The sequence below is a fragment of the Epinephelus lanceolatus genome, chromosome 18 (genome assembly GCF_041903045.1).
Source record: "Epinephelus lanceolatus isolate andai-2023 chromosome 18, ASM4190304v1, whole genome shotgun sequence".
Classification (NCBI taxonomy): domain Eukaryota; kingdom Metazoa; phylum Chordata; class Actinopteri; order Perciformes; family Serranidae; genus Epinephelus; species Epinephelus lanceolatus.
The window spans coordinates 10,593,938-10,619,592 of NC_135751.1; the positions used below are offsets into that span (position 1 = coordinate 10,593,938).

At 40.1% G+C, this 25,655-nt stretch overlaps 2 protein-coding genes, 1 long non-coding RNA gene and 1 other non-coding gene across 4 annotated transcripts; 1 reads left to right on the forward strand and 3 right to left on the reverse strand.

The window, feature by feature from the left end:
- Positions 1-215: 215 nt before the first annotated feature.
- Positions 216-15,858, reverse strand: LOC117268062 (polycomb protein suz12-B-like). The gene is made up of 16 exons (XM_033644221.2): positions 15,120-15,858; positions 13,987-14,033; positions 13,787-13,851; positions 11,091-11,159; positions 9,843-9,892; positions 9,637-9,722; positions 9,272-9,518; positions 6,999-7,101; positions 6,771-6,876; positions 5,798-5,972; positions 5,590-5,678; positions 5,220-5,363; positions 4,926-5,083; positions 4,623-4,815; positions 4,187-4,266; positions 216-3,470 (listed from the first exon to the last, which is right to left on the reverse strand). The coding sequence occupies exons 1-16, from the start codon at positions 15,289-15,291 to the stop codon at positions 3,086-3,088; spliced, it is 2,169 nt and encodes a 722-aa protein (XP_033500112.1). The 5' UTR covers positions 15,292-15,858; the 3' UTR covers positions 216-3,085.
- A 1,451-nt stretch (positions 15,859-17,309) lies between these two features.
- On the reverse strand, positions 17,310-20,254 carry LOC117267964 (uncharacterized). The gene is made up of 2 exons (XR_004502617.2): positions 20,027-20,254; positions 17,310-19,087 (listed from the first exon to the last, which is right to left on the reverse strand). It is a non-coding gene; the product is annotated as an uncharacterized LOC117267964 (long non-coding RNA).
- A 431-nt stretch (positions 20,255-20,685) lies between these two features.
- Positions 20,686-20,757, forward strand: trnat-cgu (transfer RNA threonine (anticodon CGU)). The gene has a single exon. It is a non-coding gene; the product is annotated as a tRNA-Thr (tRNA).
- Positions 20,758-21,963: 1,206 nt separating this feature from the next.
- On the reverse strand, positions 21,964-23,948 carry LOC117268799 (C-reactive protein-like). The gene is made up of 3 exons (XM_033645493.2): positions 23,793-23,948; positions 23,323-23,530; positions 21,964-22,489 (listed from the first exon to the last, which is right to left on the reverse strand). Exons 1-3 carry the CDS (start codon positions 23,842-23,844, stop codon positions 22,084-22,086), a joined length of 666 nt encoding a protein of 221 aa, XP_033501384.1. The 5' UTR covers positions 23,845-23,948; the 3' UTR covers positions 21,964-22,083.
- Between the last annotated feature and the right edge of the window lie 1,707 nt (positions 23,949-25,655).

Sequence of the window (25,655 nt, forward strand, 5' to 3'; positions counted from 1 at the left end):
GGATTATAAGTAAACTTTTACAGTAGGCAGAAATGCAGCCACATGTTGTGACTTCAGTTATGGTGCTACTACATTGGAAGTAGACGTCACAAAGCTTTACTCATGAGTTTGTTGTGTTGAATCAAGTAATTAAAACAACTGATAATTCATTGCCTTTTGTGTTTGTGTGCACACACAATGAAGCTTAATGTCAGTGAAAGAAATGGACCATGTTGTCAATAATTGTACAAAATTGTTCTTTTAATAGAAAACCATTCTGACTCGACTTACAAAGTTCATAACATCAAGCTGGTTTTTACATAACTGTTGAAGAAAAGTCTTGCTCTCTTGACATGGCTCCTCTCATCTTGTGCAAAATGCTGCTGGTCTCATGTGAGTGAACAAAACAAAAAAAATCTACAGCGGGCTTTATCCAAAACAAAAAGTGCTCTGCATGTGACTCAGAAGTGTCACATGTGAACCAAACGCCTCTGAACACCCACCGCACACCAGATTTCTGCCGCATTTCTGATGTAAAGCTTTTAAAGAGCAAGGTCACAAATAAATGCAACTCTTCACATCAAACCTCAAATTATTTCTGCGTCGGTGCATCAATGCCAGTCCTGACTGCTGCAGGCTCATACTGCATACAATCTGTTCAACACAGAGCAGGAAACTGAAATCAGCATCTGGACATTGTGCTTTCTGTCTCACTGAAACTTGAGATTATTTCAAGGCAGCGATACGGGGTCAGTTGCTGTTTTTTTTGTTTGTTTGTACAAAAAGAAAATGTTCACAGGAGAAACAAGTGGAGAAATCTGCAGCAAATTCATCCCCTTTGGTGTGTCAACTAAGTAACTACAAAACCTCCCTGGTCACCTTTAGGTTTCCAAACAACTGTTTTCCAAAGCTAAATTATTACAGTTTCACTGAGTCTTATGTACATAACGGTAGAAGGACAAATGAACTAAAACCCAGCTGAGAAATGACACAAAAAATAAACACTGACAACTTGTTGAGCTTCAGCTAATGTTGATGGCTTCACCTGTGTGCTGTCTCAGGCTCTGCCTCCTCTGAAGGTGGCCAGCAGCTATTAAAGTTTGTAAATCAATATTTAGATGATAAATGAAGGGAAAATGCACAACAGCAGTTCAGTTCCCACAGCCCTCGTGTGTGAGCAACAGTCCCAAGACATGAAACAAAAGCAGCAACTTTGCTCATTACATAGAGTGGAATCAGCACCCGGGGTAACGGTTCAAAAGAGTCATCAGTAACTGTTTAGATAATTAATCTGTCGACTGACTACTCAAAAATTCTGAGAACTGAACCTGCCTCTTCTCCCCAACATGGACGATCTACTCTTCTTGACTGACTTCACAAAAGGACACAGTTGTGCTTATGTTGCCAACACATTGTCCTGGGCTAAGCGGGGCAGAGCTGCGTGATGAGGAGCGCTGGAGGAAAACAACAAGTCTTTTTACAAAAAGCAACAATGCATCTTGGTGTTAGAGTGCTGGCAGTCGAGGTCGCTGTGAGAAAGCAGCTGAGATGCTTCCAAATAACCCGAGAGTGTTTGTGAGGAGTGAAAATGTCTAGCACCAGTAGTAGAAACTGCACTGATCCAGGACTGTGATCCAAGCTGTCTGAGCAAGTCTGTGTTGGACTCAAGTACTTAGAAATATAAACATCATCATAAATATTAATACACCTGTGACCATATTAGGGATATCAGAGATGACAGAGACCGTAGAGAGATGTGAAGATGGAGAGCCGATAAGACATCTGGACACCAGATCAGAGACCCGGACACCTTACTAGAGACCTGAAGACTTCATCAGAAACCAGATTAGACACCCGGAGAACCAACAGCAGTCCTGGAAACTGTCTCAGACACCTGGGGCCAGATGCAGCAAACAATGTGTGCTCACAAAAACAATGCATACGCCTTCTCCCACACATAAACTAGTATTTATAACAGAGGAATGTGCGTACCTCAGGCATTCTTCAGACCAGGCATACACTTGGTTTTTGATGAGATAGCTGCTGGTAAGGTGGTATGGACGAGTTTATATATGAGACAAAAGACACAAGTATCAATATGCAAACAGATGTTTAAGGGTGTTTCTACATCCATTTATGGAAAACTGTGGGTACATAAATGATGCTCGTGCAGGTGCACCCTGCGCCACAGTGATTGAGATTGATAAAAAACAAACAACCAGGCGCACACACAGCTCTATAAATCTGATGAAAAGAATGCAAATGTACATTTCTGCCTTTGTACGTACACACAGTTTTAGTTGTTTTATGCATCTGACCCCTGGAAACATAATCCCAGTCCTCGGGATTCGATGAGACACAAAAACCAGATTAAACACCTGGAGAACCAATAAGAGTCCTGGACACTCGATCACAGACCTGATCTGACATCTCTGACCCATGACCTTGACACTAATGTACACGTAAACACACTCAGTACAAAAGAAAACCTTTGGTGGAGCTGAGGGTGGCTAGAGAGTCAATGATTGGTGCTTCACACCGAGGAAGACGATAGAGGTCTGATAACTTAACGACAGATTGAGCCCAAAATGAATCTGACTGGTCATCAAACTACAGGCTAAGATCCAAACATATCCAGATAAAAGGCTGAAAATGTTTTGTGCTCGCTTCAAAGTTTTGATGTGAATCTAAGTGGGTAGGAAATGAAAGAACGCAGGTAACTGATGGAGAGCTACAACACTGTCACATTACGGTATCTGTCAGGACATAAAATGACGTAGGACATAAAATAACAAGAAAATGGTGATGGTTCTCAGCTTCAAGTTTTTCTGAACTCCTCACTTTCTCAGGTAATAAAATGACACCATGAAGCACCTCTTTGATGTAAATGAAAAACCTAAAAGTTCATCTTGTGTGTGATGTAACCTGCCCTTGAAAACATAATCCCTGCAGTAACTCGTGTGTGTTTTAACACCTGTTTGTCTGTCACCTTTTAGGAGATTCTGGCCTCCATTTTCCTGTTTGGGGATCTTTGCTCAGAGTTTTAAATTCAGTTTAAAATCGAAACCAGAGCTGAAGAGTTTCTGTTGGGAGGTCAGCCTCTCTGTCACAGATCCTCCTCCCTCTGCTGGTTGTCACTCTCCAGGCAGCTGTAGCTAGTCTCGTCGTTACAGGGTGTGTACTCAGATGGATCGAGATCAGGATCTGGATCCAGCTCTGGCTGGGACTCCACGGCCGTCTCCCAGTCCTCCTCTTCCTCTTCTTCCTCCTCCTCTTCCGCCCTGTCTTTGTCCCTGTGAGCGCCCTGGCTCTGCAGGAGGCGGAGGCGGGCCATGGCTTGGTCGATGGTCTGCGTGTTGACCAGGTTGAAGTCATGCATGCTGATCAGGTGCAGCAGGAAGTTGCGACAGAGGCTGTTTTTGACTATGTGGATGCCGTAGTGATCAGCAAACAGCAGGCAGGCCTCATTCATCTGGTTGTCTGCTATGAAGCTGGAAGAGTTAAAGTGATAAATGCAGACAAAACACTGTAAGAGACCATCTCTCAAATGCATCATTTAATATTTACACTGAAATATCAGGTTAACAACACAGCATGTGTCAGGTCCACTTATTAGTCTGATATCAGCAAACCTCAGCTTATAAATGAAAAGTCGTTTTAAAGAAATCAGGCCAAGACTAACTTTAAACAATCAAGCAAGGTATGAAGCACACAGATTAGATAGGCTGTAGCTGATTAACGTTAACTCCTAAACAGTTAAAATGAAGTTTGTGTGCTTTCTGCCATTGGTGTGTGTATTTGGACGGTTTATCTCTAAGTAAATAGAAACATCACTCTGTAACACTACTGTATGTCCGCCATGTCCGAGTATTTTTGTAGTTGAACAGGGACCAACAGAGTGAGAGACTCATCAGCTCATCACCTCACATCGCTTTAACTTCGAATATTTGAATCTGATTGACCTCATAGTGAATCAAGACCTTCAATATTTGGAGTATGTAACTGGTGAAACAGAGCAGACTACAAGCCGTTCGCTCAATGTGTCAGATACATTTACTGAACACATATATTCTGATCATCATCTCAATTTCAGGTTGTAGCTACTTGTAATGGTGGAAATAACCAAATTAGATCTGTTCAGTGGATTTGATACTGGATATGAATTCACTAAAATCCTATTTAAACCCCATGCCTGCTTTATACACACCCATGCTTCATGACGTGGAGGTTCCAGAGCTTCATGATCTCCTTCTCTCCCTCGTTGACATCAGTGAACTCCTCGATTTGCTGCAATGAGAGCAGAGTCGACAGACTTTAGATCAGACTTGAGACAGGATGTACTCTCAGGGTTCTGGCGTAAACTTGAGCAACAAACATGCAGGGACAGAACAGCACTAGCTGCAGTAAAGCAACTACTTCTACTGCCTCAGATCTGGAAAAACAACAGCTAGTGTTTGTTCAGTTTTTCTTAAGAGGTACTCCAAATATTTAGCATTGCACCTTGCACCTTACTTTCTCTTGACAAAGCTCCTCCAGAGGCATGATACAACAGTAGTTTGCTAATCAGTGACACATTTTAAGTGGACTTTACGTGAAAAATCAGTGGAATGCCCCTTTATTTGTTTGTTCAGCTGTAAACTAACCTTGACAGTTTTCTCTTTAAGCCAGTCAGGGTCCCTCTCGTCCTCGCTGTCCACTTCCATCTCCTGAGGCCGGAGCGGCACGCAGCTGTCGCTGTGGAAGTAGAGGCGGTTGTGTCCGCTGATGATCGGCTGCTCCTGATCACCTTCCTCCGGCTCCAGGAACTCAGACAGACTCGCCTTCGTCCTCTTGGGTCTGGACAGAAAAATATACAGAGTTTCAAAATATATAAAAAGATACCAAAACACAATATTTACACTATCGGCAGGAATTATTGGCATCCTTGACAGAAAGTAATGTAATACCTGCAGACAACAATGTGGGTGACAGCGGTCCTCTTGACCGGGCCGTTCCTGCTGAAGGCGAAGCCCGGCTGGCTGTGGATGTCCTGAGGGTTTCCTGCATATGAACCATCATAACACTCGTTGATGGAGACCTCAATCTTCGCTCCTTTAGGATGAGGCTGCCAAAGACCAGGAGAGGGCATATGTGAATAAATCAGCATCAAACTGACAGCAATAACAACTCTTTTTTTTTTAAGTTTATGCTGTTGTTGTTTATGTTGTTTGAGGTTTCTAGACAGTGTGAGTCTGTCTCACCACATAGTTGAAGATGAAGCGGGAGTGAGACAGTTTAAGGTGTTTGATCAAACTGTAGAGCTTCCTGCAGTTGAGAGTACACCAAGGACAGTGGAGGTCGTCTCTGGCCTCCGTCTGCTGCCGTGTGTTGTTGTTGTACTGAAACTGGACAGAAAAACAGGGCCAGTCAGCAGGAGAGACAAACATAAACAGAATCATCGGTGGGGCTTCAAGTCCATCTTAACACTGTAGGCCTCAGTATGCTTCCAACAATCACCCCCTTTCAACAATCCCTATGTTAAATAGGTGTGATTATTGGAGCGTCTGTATTGGATGCAAACTTTTGCAGCTAAAGTTGTGCCATGCAGACACAGTGTCAGGTGAGACTGACCTGGTAGAAGATGCGTAGTTTCTGTCGTGGCTCAGTGGAGATTTGTTCTCGTCTGGTTTGCATGTCAGCATTTATGGATTCTTTAACAGCTGCGGCACAGAGGAGAAAAACAACATCAGTCACTTCTAATAAAGAAAAGGAAGACTTTTACCACCAACACAATGCTTGCTGTAAAATCTCAATCTTTGTGCTGCAGTTTGTTGCTCACCCAGAGTGTGCATGGCTCTCAGGGTGCTAGGTCTGGTGTCCTGGTTGGTCTCAGAATTGCGGGTGGCCAAAGGTTTGGCCACAGGTGCTGTGGAGCGATCAGAAGAGTCGCTGGTCCAGCGCAGGGTGAACTGCAGGGTGGGACCCTGAGAGAAACTCTCAAATGGAGGTAAACACTACAAAAAAGAGAGCAGAGCATTTCATTACACACTCGCTTAAAGCCCACTTATTAACGTGACCAATCATCAGACCGACACAAATATGAAAGTCATTTTTTAACATTCCTGGTTAATGTATTTCTTTCTATGTCTTTGTTTCATGATGCTGCCACCCTCAACAGACAGAGAGCTGACAAAAGATGAAGGGTAATGTATTCTACATGGCATTCAGAGCATAATAATGATGTAACATACTATGTTACTGTTTGTCCAATCAACAGATCTATACGTATTTTAATCTTAAATACAACTGTATTGTTCAATTGTGTTATTATAAAATGTAATGCCTTTATATATCTTAATTTATTTTGCTGCTTTGTTTGAAGCACTTTGTGACTCACAGTGTATTTGAGGTCGGATCATAATCTTTTTATTTGTTCACAGAGATATAAAATCTTTGTGCATGACGGAAAAGAACAGTCCTTCCTGTTGCTGTCATTCTTTTTTTCATCTTTTTTGTTGTTTAGGGTGACCTCAGATTATGTCTGATGTCTCCGATAACTCAGATGTATGAACGATATTGTAATGGTGCCAACGGCACACAGATCTTATTTATCAAATGCTGAAACAACCCTTGAGAATATTTTTTCCCAATCCAAATATGTGTCTCTGGTGTGCAAGAGGCAAAGATTTACCTGCCTGCTTTTACATCTTGCACGTACATTTTTACTTGGTGTGGAAATAACTTTAGTGCACAACCTAGCCGGGTAAATTCCCACTACCATACAGGTTAGGCTCACACACACAAACACACACCTTTCCATCCAGGATGGTCTCCCAAGTTGCCCTCTTTTTATTGACCGGACACTCCTCCATCTCTTGCATAGACACCTCGTACTCCCCATCTAACAGCTGCAGACGTCTGTGCACAAGCAGCACAAAGACAGTTTCTCACTTCTTCATTCTGCTGCACATGAGATTAGAACAAACATTTTTTTCTGTGTTCACAGGGTGACAGTTTGTCAGTGGGATTGTGTATTTCACCTGTTTTTATCAAAGACAGTCATCTGAGCCACAAATGTGGTTTCTCCCTCCTCCCGGAGTGAGGAGCTCCTCCTCTTCCTGTTTACCACTTCCTCTGTAAAATCTGAGATAGACACATGATGACAGATACCTTTCCTCTACCACACAAGCTTAAAACCAGTCTTAAAAATTGATTCATGTATCCTCAGTGACCACAGAGAGCCAAACAACAGTGAGGTGACTAAACATTTCAAGTAAAAAAACTTTTAAAGAAAGAATTTGGTTTATTACAACAAGTTCTGGCATCACTTCTATCACTTAATGACACTGTTGTGATCAGCAAGGTAACTTCTCTACCAAAGAGTTTCCCCTCTTTTGGTCTTTCTGGACTACAAAACCACAGTCCACTCAGAGTCGTAGAGTGATGCTTCCTGTGCCTCACAAAAAATCTTTAGCTAGTGCAGACACCAAGCCTCAGTGAGGCATTAAGAGCCTAAAGCTTTACTTTAACCAGTGCTGAGATAATGTTAATTGGCAACAGCTAATCACATCGCTAGATTTGCACAAGAAAAACTTTCGAAAACAAGACAAATCCCTTTAACCCCTTATCCCTTTAAGGGAAAAAAAGGAAGAAACCTCAGAGAAGGCTCTCTTCAGGGTGGACAGACATGCAATAGATGTTGTATCTGGAGTTGACGCACACAAATAGGAAGCCTACTGACTTAACCTGTTTTTTGTGCATTGATCTTTGCCATTAAGAAAGAGCAGGGAGATACACAACGTCGGATAAAATGTGGTGGCAACAGTGTGAATCCAAGATATTTGCTAACTGGCAGCTGGGTGTAGACTCACAAGTCAGTCTTTAGACGCTTTGCTTAACTGATAACTTTCTCCCTGATTTTGTGTTTAGATGGGCGGATACAATTTAAAAAAAACTCCCCACGTTGCAGAACCAATAGTAAATCTGCAGGGCAGTCCTTCGGTGGCTCGCTGAACTCTTGTGCTCGTAAACATAGTCCGACTAGAAACACATGTAGCAGTACAAAATGGCTCAAGTCACTGTAAGTCCTTCATTTCCACAATCTTGTGGACTGGGCACACGTTTGATAAAACGGCGTTAAATCTGTCGGCATCCATTTTTAAGCTCTCTGTGTGTTTGTGTCCTTGCAGACGAGAAAAGGGGGAGCGCACATTTCCGGGAGGGCGTGTCCTTTTCAAAAATGCAAGAGTTGTTGCTTTGTTGCTGGCCATTTTCTCCGGTGTGTTAAACACACTTTAGAAAGGAGTGTCCCCAGACTATCAGAAGGCGGAGATCTCTGATTGTCTGGTGGCGAGACTAGCTGGGTGTAACCCAAAGTTAAAGCAGGAAGTTGGTCTGTTAACCACAATGGCTGTTTGGGTACTAATCTCACCATTTACCTTTGTTTTCTCTTCCAGACAAGTCTGTGTAACATGCACGTTTGTTAAAAATGATACTTCACTTGTAAAATGACCATTTGTAAACCAGTTATTTACCCCGTGTTGAGATGAAGTAAAGAGTTATTTGTTTTTCTTGTATGCCTCTACGGAGAACAGACAATCCAGAAAGGGTCATTGGGGGCCAAATTTAACAACAGAAAAACTACATGAAAACATCTGTTTATATACACTCACACAACTTGTGCTGTATAATCCAAGTCTCAGTTATCCAGTTGAATGCTCAGCACTTCCCAAACACAGGCATTTTTGCTAAAATGTTACAATATAAAACGCTTCTGCCTGTGGGTAGCGCACCCTGAGTACGCCTGAGCAGGCCCAGGCACAGGCACACAACTGGACCGTGAACAAGAGTGTAATGACTTCTTTTAAAACCTAATGATTTGTGAAAATGCAGGTGTTTGGAAAATGCTGAAGTGGATAAATGGGACTTGGCTTCTACTGCATGAGTTGTGCAAGTGTTTTTAAACAGATGTTTTGATATCATCTTGCTGTTGTTAATCGTGGCCCCCTTCACTTCAATTGATGAAGAATGTTCACCTCTTTTGGATTCTATGTTCACTGTGGAGGCAGGCAAGAAAAACGTTTTCTTCACAAAGTCAAGGTAACACTGTTATACAAATGGTCATTTTGAAGGTGAATCACTTTTTAAAAGCTGTTTCAAGTGATGTCACCATGTTCCAAAACCTGAGCTACTAACATGGTGAGTACAATTATTACTGAAAGAAACAATGGCCAAAGCTATAAAATTAAGATCCCAGAGTAACCCAGAACAATCCTTTAACAAACATATCCCGATGTCAACAGTCTGTGCTCACCTCTGTTGTGGTGATTCTCTCCATTGGCCAGGCCGTTGATCTGTGTTCGGGGGTATCCAGGCCTCGATACTCTGAAGAGCAGGGAGTAGGACTTGACCATGTGAGAGTTGCTGGGTTCAAACTCACTGCTGGGAACCAGCAGAGAGGGGAAGGAGCCCGGCTTGGCCTGGACTCCGGTGCTCGTGTCTGGATTCAGAGGAACCTGCTTCTTCCCTGTGGGGACCTGCTTCACCGGACAGCTCACATCCTGGACAGGACGCAGGAAAAAAACAGTTCATATGTATTTCACCGAAACCTGGAAATTATATTAAAGCCAAATGAAAGCAAGAGATGGCCCTGAGATACCACATCAACATGACACACACCTTCCTCTTTTTGTGACAGACTTTGACCAGCAGCACTTCCAGAGATACAGAGTTCTGCTCATTCTCACTGTCCTGAGATGGCTTTCCTGAGAACACCGCAACACAAACCAGGACAAAAGACTTCCTGTAAGTCACCCTGAATCATTGGAAAGACTACATCTAAAAAATAAAAAGGAAAGGACGTTGGCTTAGGAGGACAAACTTACCAGCTTTATGAAAGAAGCCAGTAAAGGTGAGCTGCAGATTAGAGGCCAAGCTGTGGAAAATAAACACAAGAACTTTAAACTATTCTCTTTCATTTTAACAGGTGATGTTTTGTCCAATCAAATATCTGCTAGACTTGAAGTTCACAAGGTCAGTATGTCTTAAAGTTGCACTGTTTCTGTCAGGAGGTTGCATTAGTATGAGCAGAAACTGTTTTATTAGTGTACATGACCACATAGGCGGAGTCATTTTGTATGCTGTTTTGAAACTGTTTATGAGGCTAATAAAATTCAGGTTTTCCATATATGGGATATTATATATTGTGATAATTCTATAATTCAATATCTTATTAGTAGTTTCACAAGTATTTTCTGGCCAAAAGCATGTTTTGTAAGGTTATAGTGATCTTTGACTACCAAATTCTAACCAGTTCATTCTTAAGTACGAGTGGACGTTTGTGCCAAATTTGAGGAAATTCCCTCAAAGCCTTCTTGAGGTTATCGTGTTCATGGGGATGAGATGGACGTAAGGGTGACTTTGACCTTTGACCTCCAAATTCTAATATCTCATTGCTGAGTCCAAGTGACCGTTCATGCCTAATTTAAAGACATTTCTTCAGCGTGTTCTTGAGATATCATGTTCACGAGAATGGGACGGATTGACAGGAAGATGGAGGATCGGATGGATGGATAGCCAGAAAACATAATGCCTCAAGCCATGGCTATTGCAGGCACCAAGGCATAGAAAAAAATATGTAGGAGCTGGAAAACAATCAAAATAAATTGTGGATGACAGTGATGAGGAACACCTCAGAAAACAAACAGCTATAACATCTTTGGGAGGACAAACAAACAAAACACTTTTCTGTGTTTCATGGTCGTACTTTTAGTTTTTTGGCTGTTTGCTAATGACAGAAAAACAGGGCTAAGGAAATGAAAGTTTGGCCAGTATTTCATTTATCAATATTTCAAAGGTTTTGTGTTTTTTTGTGCTCTTAGGCCAACTACTTAGAAAAGACTAAAAGGGTATAGGTGGCATGATGACATATTCCATCAGGCATTACAAATGCATCAGCCCTCAGACATCATGTGCCTTTGGGAACTATCCCTTAACCACCTCTGGATGTATTAGGCCATTGCAGGGGATGTTATGTGTCAAAGTGGAAGACTTGTAAAGCTTTTATAAATAAATACCACCAACAATAACAGAAGAGACAAACGTGAAACATTCAATCTCTGTGAGGTGTTTACCTGTGACTCTCCTGTTCGCCTCTCATTTTCTCCACTTTGAACAACAGATTGTCAACCTTGGAGCTTTTCCTGTACATGCAGACAAACAGCAGGGGTTAGCAACAACACCACCTCCACCACCCAACACTAGCCCACAGGAAGAATAACAGATCACTATACAGGGGAAGAATTTCTATCCAGAGATGGGTCAGAGCCAAACTCTTTTCTTCTTGAGATAGTCATCGTCTGCTATGACTTTGCTTTTGGTGATCACTTTTCCCCAAACACGTCACCTGTATCCTAATCCTGGTTGTATTACACGAATACAGACTATACTGTATAGTTTGAAACTTGTATTATCTTGTTTTAATAAATTGCAAAAACGAACAAATCTTAAAAAAGTACATTCCAATAAAACTGTCAATCATGTGTAAAATATACCAAACAGTGGTCTAAAAAGGTTGAAATGTGTTCTGACACATACATATGTGTACTGTACATACAACCTCCAGGAGTCTAAATCTGTTTGTACAGTTTCTACATTAGCTCTTTATCTACATTAGCTAATTAGATCTTCATGATGTTTTCCATTGGCAGGTACTGAACATTTGTATAGCTGCTTGATACAAAGTGGCAACGACCAAAAAATCTGCTTAAACAATGTGAAAGCAGCATATGAGGCAGCAGGTATGATGTTTAATCAATGTCAGCTTACTGTGAAACAGCAGCAGGCAGTAGAGATGCTGTGGTTAAGTTAAATTTCTCTTTTTCCTCCACAGCTTTTGAAGAGTTTGCTGAGACAATGAAGAACGCTCTCCATTTTGATTTAACCACGACAAAGCATGTGTGTTCTGAGTTTGGTAGTCTGTATTGTTTAAGATGTTTTTGGTAGATGTGCACAACCTCCATGTCCCATTTTGAGCCCTAACTGAATTTAAATGGAAAGCATGCCCACCTGGCTCAAATCTGCAGTGTGTCGGCAGGATTTTGAAGCGCACCCATTAGAACAGAGTTTAGGGAGCTCACATAATTCCCACTTCCGTCTAACTTCAACCTGAGCAGCAGTCTAATGAGCCAGAGTAACTGAAAACACCTGTGAGGCTGTGCAGAGCCTTGCAGAACACGAGAAACCACCCTTACATCTTTAGGTTGTGTTCAGACAGACGTAAGCACTGAATCAAAAAGCGCAGGGAAAAAACATGCAGGGTCAACCTGGCTCAACTTTTATATCCAGCAACACACTGACTGCATCCACCAAATACGTGCAAGCTCTCATTCCTGGTACATTACTCTTTAACAGGAATGCCATTCTTTCACTGTTCTTTGGGAGAAAATGGTTGCTGCTGGATATGCTGTCAGCTGGGTGCCTTTTACTTTGATTTACTGACATTTACATACATTAAACATCAAGAAGACTTGAGAGCCAGCATATTTAGCATAGGCTATATATCCACTTTGAAAAGAAATGTTTCAAAGAGGCTATGTGGTAGAGAAACTGTTCAGACATTTTGATTGCACAGAGCCAATTTAGGTCACAGAGCCTTATAAAAGAGACTGAAAACATGTTTGGACACACACTGCGCAACCAGCTTTACATGAAATGCCAAACCCTACAGCAGTTTCAATTTTATTGTCTGTTTAAATAAGTAAAGGACAATAACAGCATTTCATCTTTATGTTATTTCAGTCATTAATGCTTTGTGAAAAGTTAATAACTCTGGAGTGACCATATTTAGAGCTAATTAATCTCAAATCAAAAGCAGCATTTCACAGTGTGACTGAAGCATGCAGGAGCGCAGCGCAAAGTGAAACTGAGGCAAACTGCAGCAGAGACGTCACCTGGCTCACTAACTGTACTTCAAATCAGGAATAACACATGGTCTAACGGCTGCCATTTTTAGTCCCCAACTGGCTCCCAAGCAAGGAACAGAAGGTACTGTTCCTCAAAAAAGTAAAGTACCGGTCTGATGAATGCATGGCCAAATAAGGAAGAAAACCAGGAAATTATTTTAGTGATGGTGGTAAGGGAGATGGGCTAATAGTGCTTCAGATAACACTTATCAAGAATTACATTTATAAAAATCCTGCATCTTATGTCTTCCTTCCTTTTTTAAATGAAGGATCAGATAGTGAAATAGCTAATGAGATACTAATAAATGCCCAATGTTTATTGTGCACCTACTTGGTAACTGGTAAAAACTGGCTTGCTGTCACCATTTTTATTACAGTCTTGGAGCCCAAGCTTTTTAACACAAAATAAAACCCATAACCTGCAGTCCTTCAACGCAACACCAATGTGATAACACCACACAAAGTCATATTTTAACACTCCCCTGAACCACAAGCAGCCCCACGTGTATCAGAAGGATCTTTTTTTTTGTGCCGCGTCTGTATGCAAAGCAGCCCAACTGAAAACGTCTCTCCTATCTCAGCTTTAACTGATCCAGTCAGCCCCCACCTACAGCAGCCGGCATGTCAGTTAACTCTGTCTCAAGATAACACTTGACCTGCTTTTCAAGAGACTAAGTATTTAACACCAGGTAGCAGGCTGCACATAAAGTTATGAAACCTTATAAAGAAGGGAACAAATTTACAAATACAAATGTTTTGTTAAAGGTTTTCTATGAACACCCTCCTCAGGAAAACAGATTCACTGCATTGCAACATCTTGTAAAGTACTGGATCTACTGGATTTTTTTTTTTTTTTTTTTTTTTACCTTTTGACGTTATTCCTTGAGTTTCTATGGGACATATAGGTGAGTGTCCTGTGCAAGAATATAGGCTGAAATGTAACAAAGAGAGAGAAGAAAGTGTTACAGTTCTACTTCAACAGGCCCAAAGGTACAGAAATGTTTCCTCCTCCTGTCAAATGGTCAAGATAATCATGTGACTATTTTCAAGGAAAGGCAACACTCACAGCTATCAAGTTCCTGGTGCGGAGGAACCTGTAGATTTGGGTTGGCTCTGCAAATAAATATAGTTACAACATCAGCAAATTATTTTGCCTTTATATGAATATTTTGGATCCTTAAGCAAGCCTCAAGCAAAACTAAATTCACGATGAACTCAGTACATTTGTTCTGAAATAATCATTCATTTAATGAATGAAGATGTTATTAAACATATGATGCACCTTCACTTATCAAGTAAAAAAATACCAAATGTGCCACTTAAAAGAGGAACTGCCTGCTTTTCTTTGCTTAATATCTTTTTTAATTTTGACTTGCGGTCAGACAAAATAAGATGCCCGAAGTGCATTTTATAAACTATACAATTGGTTAAAATGAAATGATAAATTGACTGAAACTATCTTTTGTTTGCTGGTGAACATGTGGCTAAATAGCAGCAACAGATGGTTTAACAAAAATTGAATTATCTGCCTTTATTTCTTCTTGTAAGTTTGATTTCAATATGCAAACAAAAAACCTGCAGCTACAACAAGTTATATGACAAAAATATAAAGTATGACAGCACTGCCACACTTTGAAACTAACAGTGGTGGACTGTAACTAAGTACTTTCGCTTAAAACCTGTTCTTAGTAAATGCGATGCACTTGTACTTTGCCATGTACTTGTACTTTGACAACACAGCAGTAATATTAATCCAAAAAACATAATATATAATGGTGAAATGCTGACAGAGAACATTTTACTGCACAAAAACTACTTTTGATATCTTAAATACATTTTGCTGATAATATTTACACTCTTACTTAAGTAAGCTCTTGAATGCAGGACTTTGACTTGTGGTACAATATTTTCAAGCTGTGCTATTAGTGCTTTTACATAAGTGAAGGAACTGCGTACTTCCTCCAACTCTGGTAGAAAATCAAACCATGACTAAAATCAAAGTGTACAGTATTAACAAGGACGTGATTATTCGTTGATAGTTGAAGTATGGAGTTGGTCAGCCCCACAGCTGTAAAATGATATGCTATGCACCCCCTCATCTCACCATACACATGGCCCCTGTACAGCTTCTTGTGACCTTAAGTTAAACTCCAACACTGATATCTTTAAATATGCAACTTGATGACAGCAGCAACTCACTCTCGAAGGCCTGCAGGAACAACTCGTGGTCGGCTTGAATGAGTTGCATGTTGGGCTTCTTGGCTACAGCCACCGCAGAGGAGGACGACTGGTACAACCCGTTGGCTTTTCCCCCAGAACCAAAACCCACCGGGTGGCTTCCACCTGAGGAGCTGTGCTTCTGTGGAGCCATTGCCAAAATAACAACAAAAGAAATACCCAAAGAAACTGTTCCAGCACCAGATGTGAACTGGTGTTAAAAAAAGAAACTCAGGTCCTCTTCCTTTGTCAAAACAAAAGAGCAGCGTTTGCAGAAAACCAGCCGCTTAGGTAAAACACTGTTGACTCTTCATTCTAAAAGCGGAATATGGAAGTTTCAGTATTTTATATTTGACATTGGTAAAGCTACAATCTAAAGTTTTCGTTTAGGGGGCGGTTTAACAGTTAGAGGTCGGTGAATAGGCTTGAAATGCGCCAAACAAGAAAATCAGCCTCCGGCAAGCTGACGCGGCTTGCTAGCTAACCGGCTAACTTCCTTAGCCAGTTAGCAACAACCCCGGGCTAACTAGTTAGCATTGTCCGGCCCTCTGACTTCACTAATTAAGGACTCGGAAGCTGCTTCCCAGCGACAACCGATTAAACGCAGAAATGGCATGCGTTTTCAGGGTTTCCGATGCCATAATATTACCAAAATTCGCATTGTATCTCGCAAGGCGCCTGTCGGCAAGTTGGGTTAGCGGTAGTTGTTAACAACACAGAATTCCACCGTGGTTATCCGGTCAGTATTTTCAAAATAAATCTTGCTTAAAATCTTAAACTGTTAAATACACGTATCAGTCTATTTTTGTCTAATACATACGTCAAAACAGAAATCAATAATGCACCCTTTTGAATACAGCTACTAAATTAAACTGAAGTTATTTTATAAAGTAATTTAAAGCAACTGAAAGATTTTATTTTGAAGGCTAACTCCATAGTTCCGTTTTCTCTGCTCCGATTGCACCGGCTTGAAAATGTAGGCTGAAGCCTTCACGATGATTATGTGTTAAAAGATCCCGCCTTCCAACAGCTCTACCCAATCACAATAGAGCAAAAAACAATTTGTGAAACGCTGAGCTCTTATTGGTTGGAATGTTGGACAAATTGGAAACAGGAGGGGTAAGTAGAGGCGCATTTGCCGCCTGCAGCATGGCGAGCCAGATCTAAATAAGGTCAAAAACAAAATTTAACTGACATTAAATAAATATACTTTTTTAAGTAAAGTCACCTATTATAATTTCTTTTAATGGAAAAAGTTTCAAATAGAGCAGGATATATTGTGTGTAATATGATTTTCCTTATATATTTCTTTTCCCTCAAAGACAAATCATTTAAAATCACTAAAACGGTTCAATTTTGAGACTTTCCCGAGTTAAATTGAAGGCTATTTGGAAGCGCCTAAAGCCACTGATTTTGAATGATTGCAGTTTTTAGTCTTAATAATCAAAAAGAAGGCTATTTACATTTCATTTTTTGGATATGGCCATTCCCTGTTGTTTTTTCACTGCAATTTAATCAACACATCCTTTGTTTATTTTCACAAGAGAAATGTATGAAGATTATTGCTTAAATACACATTTAAAAACATTCAAATTGTTTGTTAAAAAAAAAGCCTATAAATGGAGAGTATCTGACATGATATCAGATGTTAATAATCTCTGCCGATGTGACTCAGAATGAGCACAGTGCTGCCTGCACATGACTAAACCACTGACCCCAAAACATAATGAGGACTAAAACAGCTCATGAACACACAGTACTTGAACTTGCACACTGGTGAATTTTTCCACTGTGTTACTCAGATACAACAATAACTAACCAGTTCAAGTTAATATGTGGGCTTGAAAGCCAAGGAAATCACTGACCGCATCAGTTTGGTTTTGATTTTTGAGATTGAACTGTCAGTCTGAAGGAGCTTTAAGTGTGGAATGAACAAGATTTTGCAAAGGCAACTTTGGCTTTAATAGTATATGTTTCATGATGTCAAGAATATGTATTTGTTATTTATTTTTACCATTATCATAGCCCTTTGATTGTTTCAGTATTTTTCCATTAATATTTTCCATCTCATATTCTATAAGGCTTTTTTCCTTTTGTTTCATATGGAGCTTCTGCTGCTCCTCATTTTCATATTCAACATGAAAGTGACACAAAAAGCACATGATGCAGATATTATTCAAACATATTCCCTTTAATGGTAGCCATGGTAATGGTTTGTCAAAGTTATACACAGTAGTGCGTACAGTACATTGGCAATGAACCCCAGAAAGTAAGCAGGTACAGAAGTAAAAGTGAACAAAACTTACTATTATCAGACTAATTTTTTAAACACCTAGTAAGTAATTTTGGATGACAGACTGAAAACAGTGTTGGTGAAAATGTAAACATGGACAAATTAAAACACACTCACAAAACACATCAGACTACACTAAATAAATAGACTAACCTTCACTTCCAGTGCCTTTTCCTAAGCATGAAAAATAAACAATAAATCAAGTTAAGGATGAATTCATTTCCCAGTGAACTTCTTAACTGAGCTTTTTGTGCTTATTCTGTTGTTTGGGGTCTTTCACCTAGAACCACAATAATTACAGACCACGGTGGCTGAAGGCACACAAAGATATGTACCACTGACTGACCTGCTGAACTCAGCCTAGACAATACCACAGCCACATATTCCCATCAAAGTACTGCAGTGTCCCTGCAACATCATAACCTGACACCAACTTTTAAAGAGTGAAACAAACCACTTATTTGGGAGTCAAATCCCCAGACCCAATTTACCTTTGAAATTCTAGTGCTGGATAAAATTATTGATAGGAAATGAGGAATGAGGAATTATTAAAACAGAGAGCCTCCATCAGTGTTCATATTATATAGCCTGCTGTCTCAAGATCTCAACTTAATTATCATATTTAATGTTTTAGCCTAATATCCAAAGATAGAGATTTAACTGGAGGGTTTTTTTTCTTCAGACACTGTTTAGTGGACTTAAAAGTTATCTATAGTCACACGAATCTCAACTTAGAGATAATGATGGTCGTGATGTAAGAAAACTAGATAATTAATGTCAGTGTCTTGGGTTAATGGTCTTAGAGAAATTAATACGCACTGCAAAAACATAAGAAAGACATAACATGACTAATAGTTGATACTGAGGTAATTATGTTGTGATTTTGTGATGATAGGTTAAAAAATGTAGTAGTAACCACAGCCGCATTTGACTTTTGTACCAGATCCAAGTTTAAAATTCTAAAGCATCTCTCCGCTGACCCAATGTCTTCACCCCTAAGCACACACTGGAAGGTGTTTAAATAAATGGCATCATCTTGTAAGGGTTTTTCTCGACAGTAATGTCCTTCAAGCTTGGCAAAAAAAAGTCAAAGTGCAAAGTTGCCTTGAGAAGCTGTTATGATTTTGTGTTAGTATTATTCAGGCCAATTTAACATCCAAACCACAGGGACAAACAGACAGAAGGATAGGATGGAGTTTTGTTGCTCGGTTTTGTTTCCCATCAGTGCTCCTGACCTCATCTGGGACGTCCTGATGTTGCTGAACATGCTTGATCTTCAAGTGTGAGCAATCACATAATCTGCATTGTCACTCCAGACAGCATCAGGATGTAAACTACTCTGGGTGACGTGAAATGTCCAGCAACAAAACAACATGTAGTGGGTGTCTGGCCTTGGTGGGTCGGTTTTCAGTGTTTTCTCAAGAGTATGTAGGTCATGAGCAGGATGAGGCCTGCAGACAGGCCTGCAATCACAAACTGGTGGATAGAGAGGACATTTTCCAGTGTGTGGATCCTCTCCTCCATGGCACTGGTGTGGAAGTAGTCATAGATGCCAGCTCCAATGCTCCACAGCGCCCACACAGCATCCAACACCAGCGGCATGGTGAAGAACACAGGGAGGCTCAGCTGCAGCAGATCAGACAGGCTCTGTCAAAGACTGAAACACAAGACATGCTCAGAGCTCAACTGGGCACTGAGCAATGCTACATCTGAGGGTTAATGGCAAAACTTTAACTGTAGAATGAAACTGAAAATTCACAGAGTTGTATACTTGCCAAATTATTTCCACTCTGTCAGGGACATCGGACAAAAGCTCAAGCTTTGAGTAACATGCAAAAATCTAATTTTTCAATATTTTAAGAACAGGAATATTTCAAAAGTCACCGCTATCTTGTCCTGAGGCACTGACTGAATCATATGACACGGCTATAATATCCTTTGTAATGCCTGTTTTATATAGCTGTGGGCTGGGATATATGATTTAAATCTATATGATGATAAACATTTTTCAGATTTCAGAAACACTAGAATTAGTGAGAAAATTATGCAAACATATTAAAAAAAAATAATAATTCAAATTAAAAGGTGTAAAACGAGACTTTAAATAGCTCACTTTAAAATGTAATTATTCATTTCAAAAACAAACGTTTTTTAAAGTTACATCAATAGTGAATTATCGTCCATAAACTGATGTTATTTGATATGCCGAATTCAAGAAAGGCTCACAATGACAACGACAAAATCTTCATTCATCCTTTGCCTTACACTTCAGTTTGTCTATCAGCATGGGTTTTTCAAATTCCACTTTTTTAAAGTACAATTTGGCATGAGGAAGAAGGCTTGCTTAAATGCTGTTAAATGAGTGAAATTAACATACAGTAACAACAGTAGCAACAGTAGTAACAACAACAACAACAACAATGCAACCCCACATACTTGCAACACTACGACTAACGTTAGGTCAATGTCCAGGCAAATAATGTATCTTACACATAAAATAAGCAGGCGGAGTTATTGAAGTCACCCTCTGCTAGCAAGCTAACGCTTTAGCTCAGAATTGTTCTTAACCGAATTTTCACCGAGTCATTTTACTTACAGCATGAGGTTCCTCTGAAAGTCACAACGGTCGCACCATACGATGCAGGAAAATGCGACTCTTATTTTACCATTGTAAATCAGTTGTCATCATGTTTGAAGGAAATATTTAAATCCTATCTGCTGTGGGCCACTGTAGCTACTTCCGGGTGTGTTCGCGATCAATACTCCCTTCACTTGTGTATGGCGAGAAAGGTATGCCAGACTTCAATTCCACTTTAAGTTGCTCGACCTTACTGGCCGTTAAACATAGATTTAAAAAAAAAATTAAAATCAACAAAGCCACCTGTTGGGATATTCGACCGCATACAAGATATTTGTGGTGGTCGTTTTTATTTTAATTAGTTCACAGCACATGAGGTCCCACATGCTGAACGTGGGGAAAATACATTGACAGCATGAACGACCCCCTTCTGAAGTTACAGAGTCGTGTTTTTTAGTGTTTTGTAAAGATTAAAAATAATGTCTGAACTTGTGTGAACGTGCAATCAGTCCGTTTGCTGATAGAACAGTCAAAACTGTCTATATTTTGAATGGAGCTGGGAGTTATATTTGTCTCCTGCAGTCTCCCTAGTAGCCGATCAAAGTAACATGATGCCGGTTCAGAATGTTCTTTAAGATGTCTTGAAATTCCTATATTGTCACGCGGTAGCACTGCCAGGCGCGGTGGCCAAGTGGTAAGGCGTCGGTCTCGTAAACCGAAGATCGCGGGTTCGAACCCCGTCCGTGCCTGTCATCTGACTTCCACTGTGTTTTTTGACAGAATATTCCTTTGTAGATTTCATTAACACGAGCGGAATGGTTGAAGAGTTGGATATACACATGGTATAAGTGAATTATACATGATGATGTTGTTCAACTACTTCAGCTGTGAATATGAAAGTCACAAAATTGAGCTGGACAAATTGCACTGGACATTGTTGCCTACAGTGCAGTCGTGACGCTTAGTCTACACAGCTATTTATTTATACTCATATTTATTGCACCGGTCAATTATTCCATTATGCACTTTGCATACCTGATGCCTCTTAGTCCAGGGCACCTTGTGTGCTTTTATTTATCTGTAAATGTATACACATGTATGTATATAAGCATATATATGTATATATGTATGATGTGTATGTATATTTTATAACACTACGTGATTAAATAAACCAAAATAAAATACTAAAATCTTTGGTGTTACTGGTTGTGGGTGAAAGCAACTTCTATTCTTAGCTGTTCTCCTGTTGGAGTAAGTCTCCAAAATGTCCACAAGAGAGTGCTAAAAGAAGCAGATTTTGAGAATCCTTCAATTAATGTGTAGCTGGCTGTACGCTTTTATCATTTGTTACAACATCCAGGTTCCATAAGATGCAATGATTAAAACAATTAAACCACTGTGTTTTTCTGGGCTTACTTGTAATTATAATATTTCACATTTCAGGTAGAAAAATCATTGCTTGCAGTTGAAAAACGAATTATTTTGAAGCATAATTCATTGAGCTAATTGTTCCCAGCATTATTACTTTAATATTAGTCCTACTTGTAAAGATTGTAATAGTGCAAATTCCAAAACACCTTTAATTAAAGGAATACAAATCAGTTAATATTAATCGTTTTTTGGGCCCCCTGAAGTTTTGGGGCCCAGGACAGGTTACCTGGTTTGCAGTCTATCCTTGATTTTTATATATGTAATTTTAATTCTGTTTTTCAAGGGTAATGTTAGATATACTGTGTGTGTCAAAATCATACCATTAAAAGCAGGCTATGAAAAGCTATCCAATGGACATATCATTTAACGTATAAAATTAATACAATAACTGAACTAAAATGATTGATAAAAATGATTTGGTGTATCATGTGGACACCGGGAAATAACCATTCTACTGTAGTTTTGTATATGTAGGGTGAGTACTAGTAATGATTTATTAATATTCACCACAACAGACAGCAGCATGTCAGCATACTTTTTTATTGGACTGAGAAGAACTACAGTGTGACCTTAATGAAAGTCAAAAAAATAGTTAACATCTTTATTACATCAGTGCCCAGATCTGCAAAGCTTTCCCCGCCGAGCTATAGCTCACTATGAACAATGTCCACTTGCCCGTTAACTTTAAGCAGTGTGGTTTCCCAGTCAAAAACATTTCCTCTTGGCACTCTCTTCCCAGAGTACATGTCTTTGATCGTGCTCTCTGAGAGGACAGAGTCCCACATGTTTACATCAGAGATCTCCCCAACAAAACTCTGTTTGATATCAAAATCCCCCAGATAATTATCAGGATCTTGTCCGATGATAACCTTGCCTCCGGGGCGGATCGTGTGACCCTTCTTGTAAATTTTGGTCAAGCTTTTCCTTCCGTCCATGAAGAGAGTAGCCGCACCTGAACTGGAGTCCCATGTGGCACACAGGTGGGTCTGCAGGGCACCGAGCTGAGGGACTTGGAACAAAACACCTTCTCCACTGAGGTAGAAGGACAATCTAAACACAAATATGAACAATTCATTAGAGTTCTGTAGGTTTAACTATGCAAAATAAGAATAACACACAGTTGTTGTTAACTTAAATGCATGACCTTGACTGTGTGATGATGTAAAATTATGTTTAATATGATAACTTATGAATACGTGTCATGATTACTGGTAGCAGTGGGAGCACTATTGTTCTAACTATGTAGCTGTTCTGACTGTGTATGACTCTGTTTTCAGTTTTTTTATTTGTATTTTATTTTAGTGCACTTAAAGCCGTGGTAGGCAGTTTCATTATGGCATAATGGGGCAAAAGTCCCATAAAAATTTGAGCATATTGCCTACCCCAGCTTTAACTATTCAAATGAAGCAGTAATAGTAGACCCGTTTGTAGTGGCAGTATCAGCTCTTGTACTAGTAGTGTTGTTTGTAGTGGTTGTAGAGGCAGAAGTATTGTTGGTAACAGTACTAGAAGGAGTTTTGTTGGTTGTAGTACTTGTAGAAGCGCTTGTAGTGTTGTAGCAGTAGTTGTTGTAGTCTGTTCTTCATAGCATTGGTAGTATTGTTAATAGAGGTAGTGGTAGACGCATTTTTAGCAGCAGTAGAAGTTGTGGTACGAGATTTTTTATTAGAAGAAGTACTGTTGGTAGTAGCAGTAGTGGCTTACTGTAATAGTAATGGTTGTTGGTGTTTGCAGTATAGTAGCTGCAGTATAATAAGAGCAGAAGTAGTAGTGTTTGTAGTAGTGGTAGTGGTAGTAGTATGAATGATATTTCTGTCATGAAAACCAAAGTGAAGTTTAATGGGATATGATCACTAAATATATCAGCACGTTGTTGCGTTTACCTGCCGTCCAGCTCACGCCACACATTCAGCTCATCATAGTCTCCAGTCCTGTATGCAAAAAGGATGACCTCGCGCTCACCGCTGAGCTCTGTGGCCACACGCATGCACAGTGTGAAAGCCCGCAGGTTCAGGGGCTTCAGAGGGACCATCTCCACATAACTGTTACTTGTGTCCGTAGGGAACACCAAGGTCTTAATGATCACGCTCCCTGAGACATCAGAATATATACAGAGTTACAAAAAGCAACAATAACAAATCTTTTTTTTGCTTTTTTAAAAAAATCTATTCCAAAAAATTACTTAAAACATTAATTGGCCATTTTCAGCCTATCAACTCATCGCTTAATTAACTATTCATTTTAGCTCTATTTAAATTTGCAGACCAATGCCCTTGATTTGAAATCAAAACATTGAATTTATTCTTTATACATGCACAGACATGCACATAAAAACACAAAGGAATCATATTACCGGACACCACCACTGAGACGGCAACAAGGAACAGAGGGGCTGAAAGTCTCATTTTTTTGGAGCAAACCTGCAAAAAGAGACAATTTACTCTTTAACTCATTCCACGCATCATGCGATGTTAAGGTAAATGCAGTGTCAGTAGTTTTTATGTGCAGAAAAGGTTATATAAAGATATAAAAGCACAATGAAAGTGTATACATACTCTACAGCTGAAAAGGCTCTGCTACAGGCAATCTGAGCACGGGGGTTTTATAGTGGGATACCCCAAACTCATGGTTACATAATGTAATGCATGAGATAGGATGAATGTGTATAAACTAGATCACATCTTATCAGTGTTCAGAGGGTAGACAAACACATACAGGTATGCAAAGTTCAGGTATTGTGAAAGGCCCTTGTCAGAGCATTTCTGAGCATCATGCAACTATCAGGTTACAGAAAGCAAACACCAGACAGGGGTAAATGAGGGGAACGCACTGAATAATATTCAGCCTTTTAAAGAGCCTTATAAAGACTGAAACTAACAATTAACTGATCCTGATTACAGGTATTGTTTGTCTATCCAAAGTTTGATATACTGTATGTTCCCCTGGAGTCATTTCTGTAGCGGATGATGATGACGAATTTCTAAATATAAGAAAATACTAAATGAGTAAGTGACACTTCTTTGAGAGAGCGTAGGTACTAATGGAGTTGAGTGACAAACCCTCAATTTACAACTGGTCTACAAAAACAGAAATCACCCAAAGCTGGAATTCACATTCTGACAAGTTGAGCCTTTGAGAGGCCAGTAACCACTTGAGCCTGTTTTCTATCACTGATCAAGGAAGAAACTGGGACCAACAAGAGAAACCCCACACTGTGAACTGGAGCACAACAAATAACTAGCTTTGCGGTTAAAACGTTAATTAAATATGTTTAAGTAACCACCTGAAAAGTACTGAAGTTACACTTCTTGTTTGATGCTACTTTGTGCCTCTCCTCCACTACAATTTGGAAGCCGCTATCATACTTTCTGCAGTACATTTATTTGACAGCTTTAGATACTAGTGACTTCGCAGGTTCAGATTGTTAATATCAAATATAAATTATGTTGTAGTAATAAAAATGAAGATACCAAGCAATATATAAAGTAATTGAAACAAGCTCCAGGGCGCAGTGATTAGCACTATCACCTTGCAGCTAGATGGATCCCGGTTCAATCATGCTGGCTGACTGGGGCCCTTCTTGTGGAGTTTTTATGTTCTCCCTGCTTCCTCCAATAGGTCAGTTTAATTGGTGGCTCTAATGAATTGGCTGTAGGTGTGAAAGTGAGCATGAATGGTTGTCTGTCTGGGGACCTGTCCAGGGTTTACCCAGCCTCTCACCAGTGTCACCTGGGGTAGGCCCAAGCCCCCTGTAACCCTGTCCAAACTTTTTTGAATGGAGACCAAACTACATAATGTGAAAACACATGAAGGGAGCTATTACTTACATCATAAGGGTTATTAAAACATTATCCTATAGAAATGAGACAAATGCAACTGTTCCATCTCTCAGGAAATACGTATTCAACGGGGCGTCGGTGGCTTAGTGGTAGAGCAGGCGCCCCATGTACAAGGCTGTTGCCGCAGCGGCCCAGGTTCGAGTCCAGCCTGTGGCCCTTTGCTGCATGTCATCCCCCCCCCGCCACCCCTCCCCATTTCACACTTAACTGTCCTGTCCATTACAGGCAAAAAATGCCCAAAAAAATATCTTAAAAAAAAAAGGAAATACGTATTCAACTTCCCACCACTTCTGAAAGTGACTGCCCTCACTGTTGTGTTTACAGCTCTTTGCTGTGGCCATGTCTGCTACCTAGCACGAAATATTTGCTGTTACGTA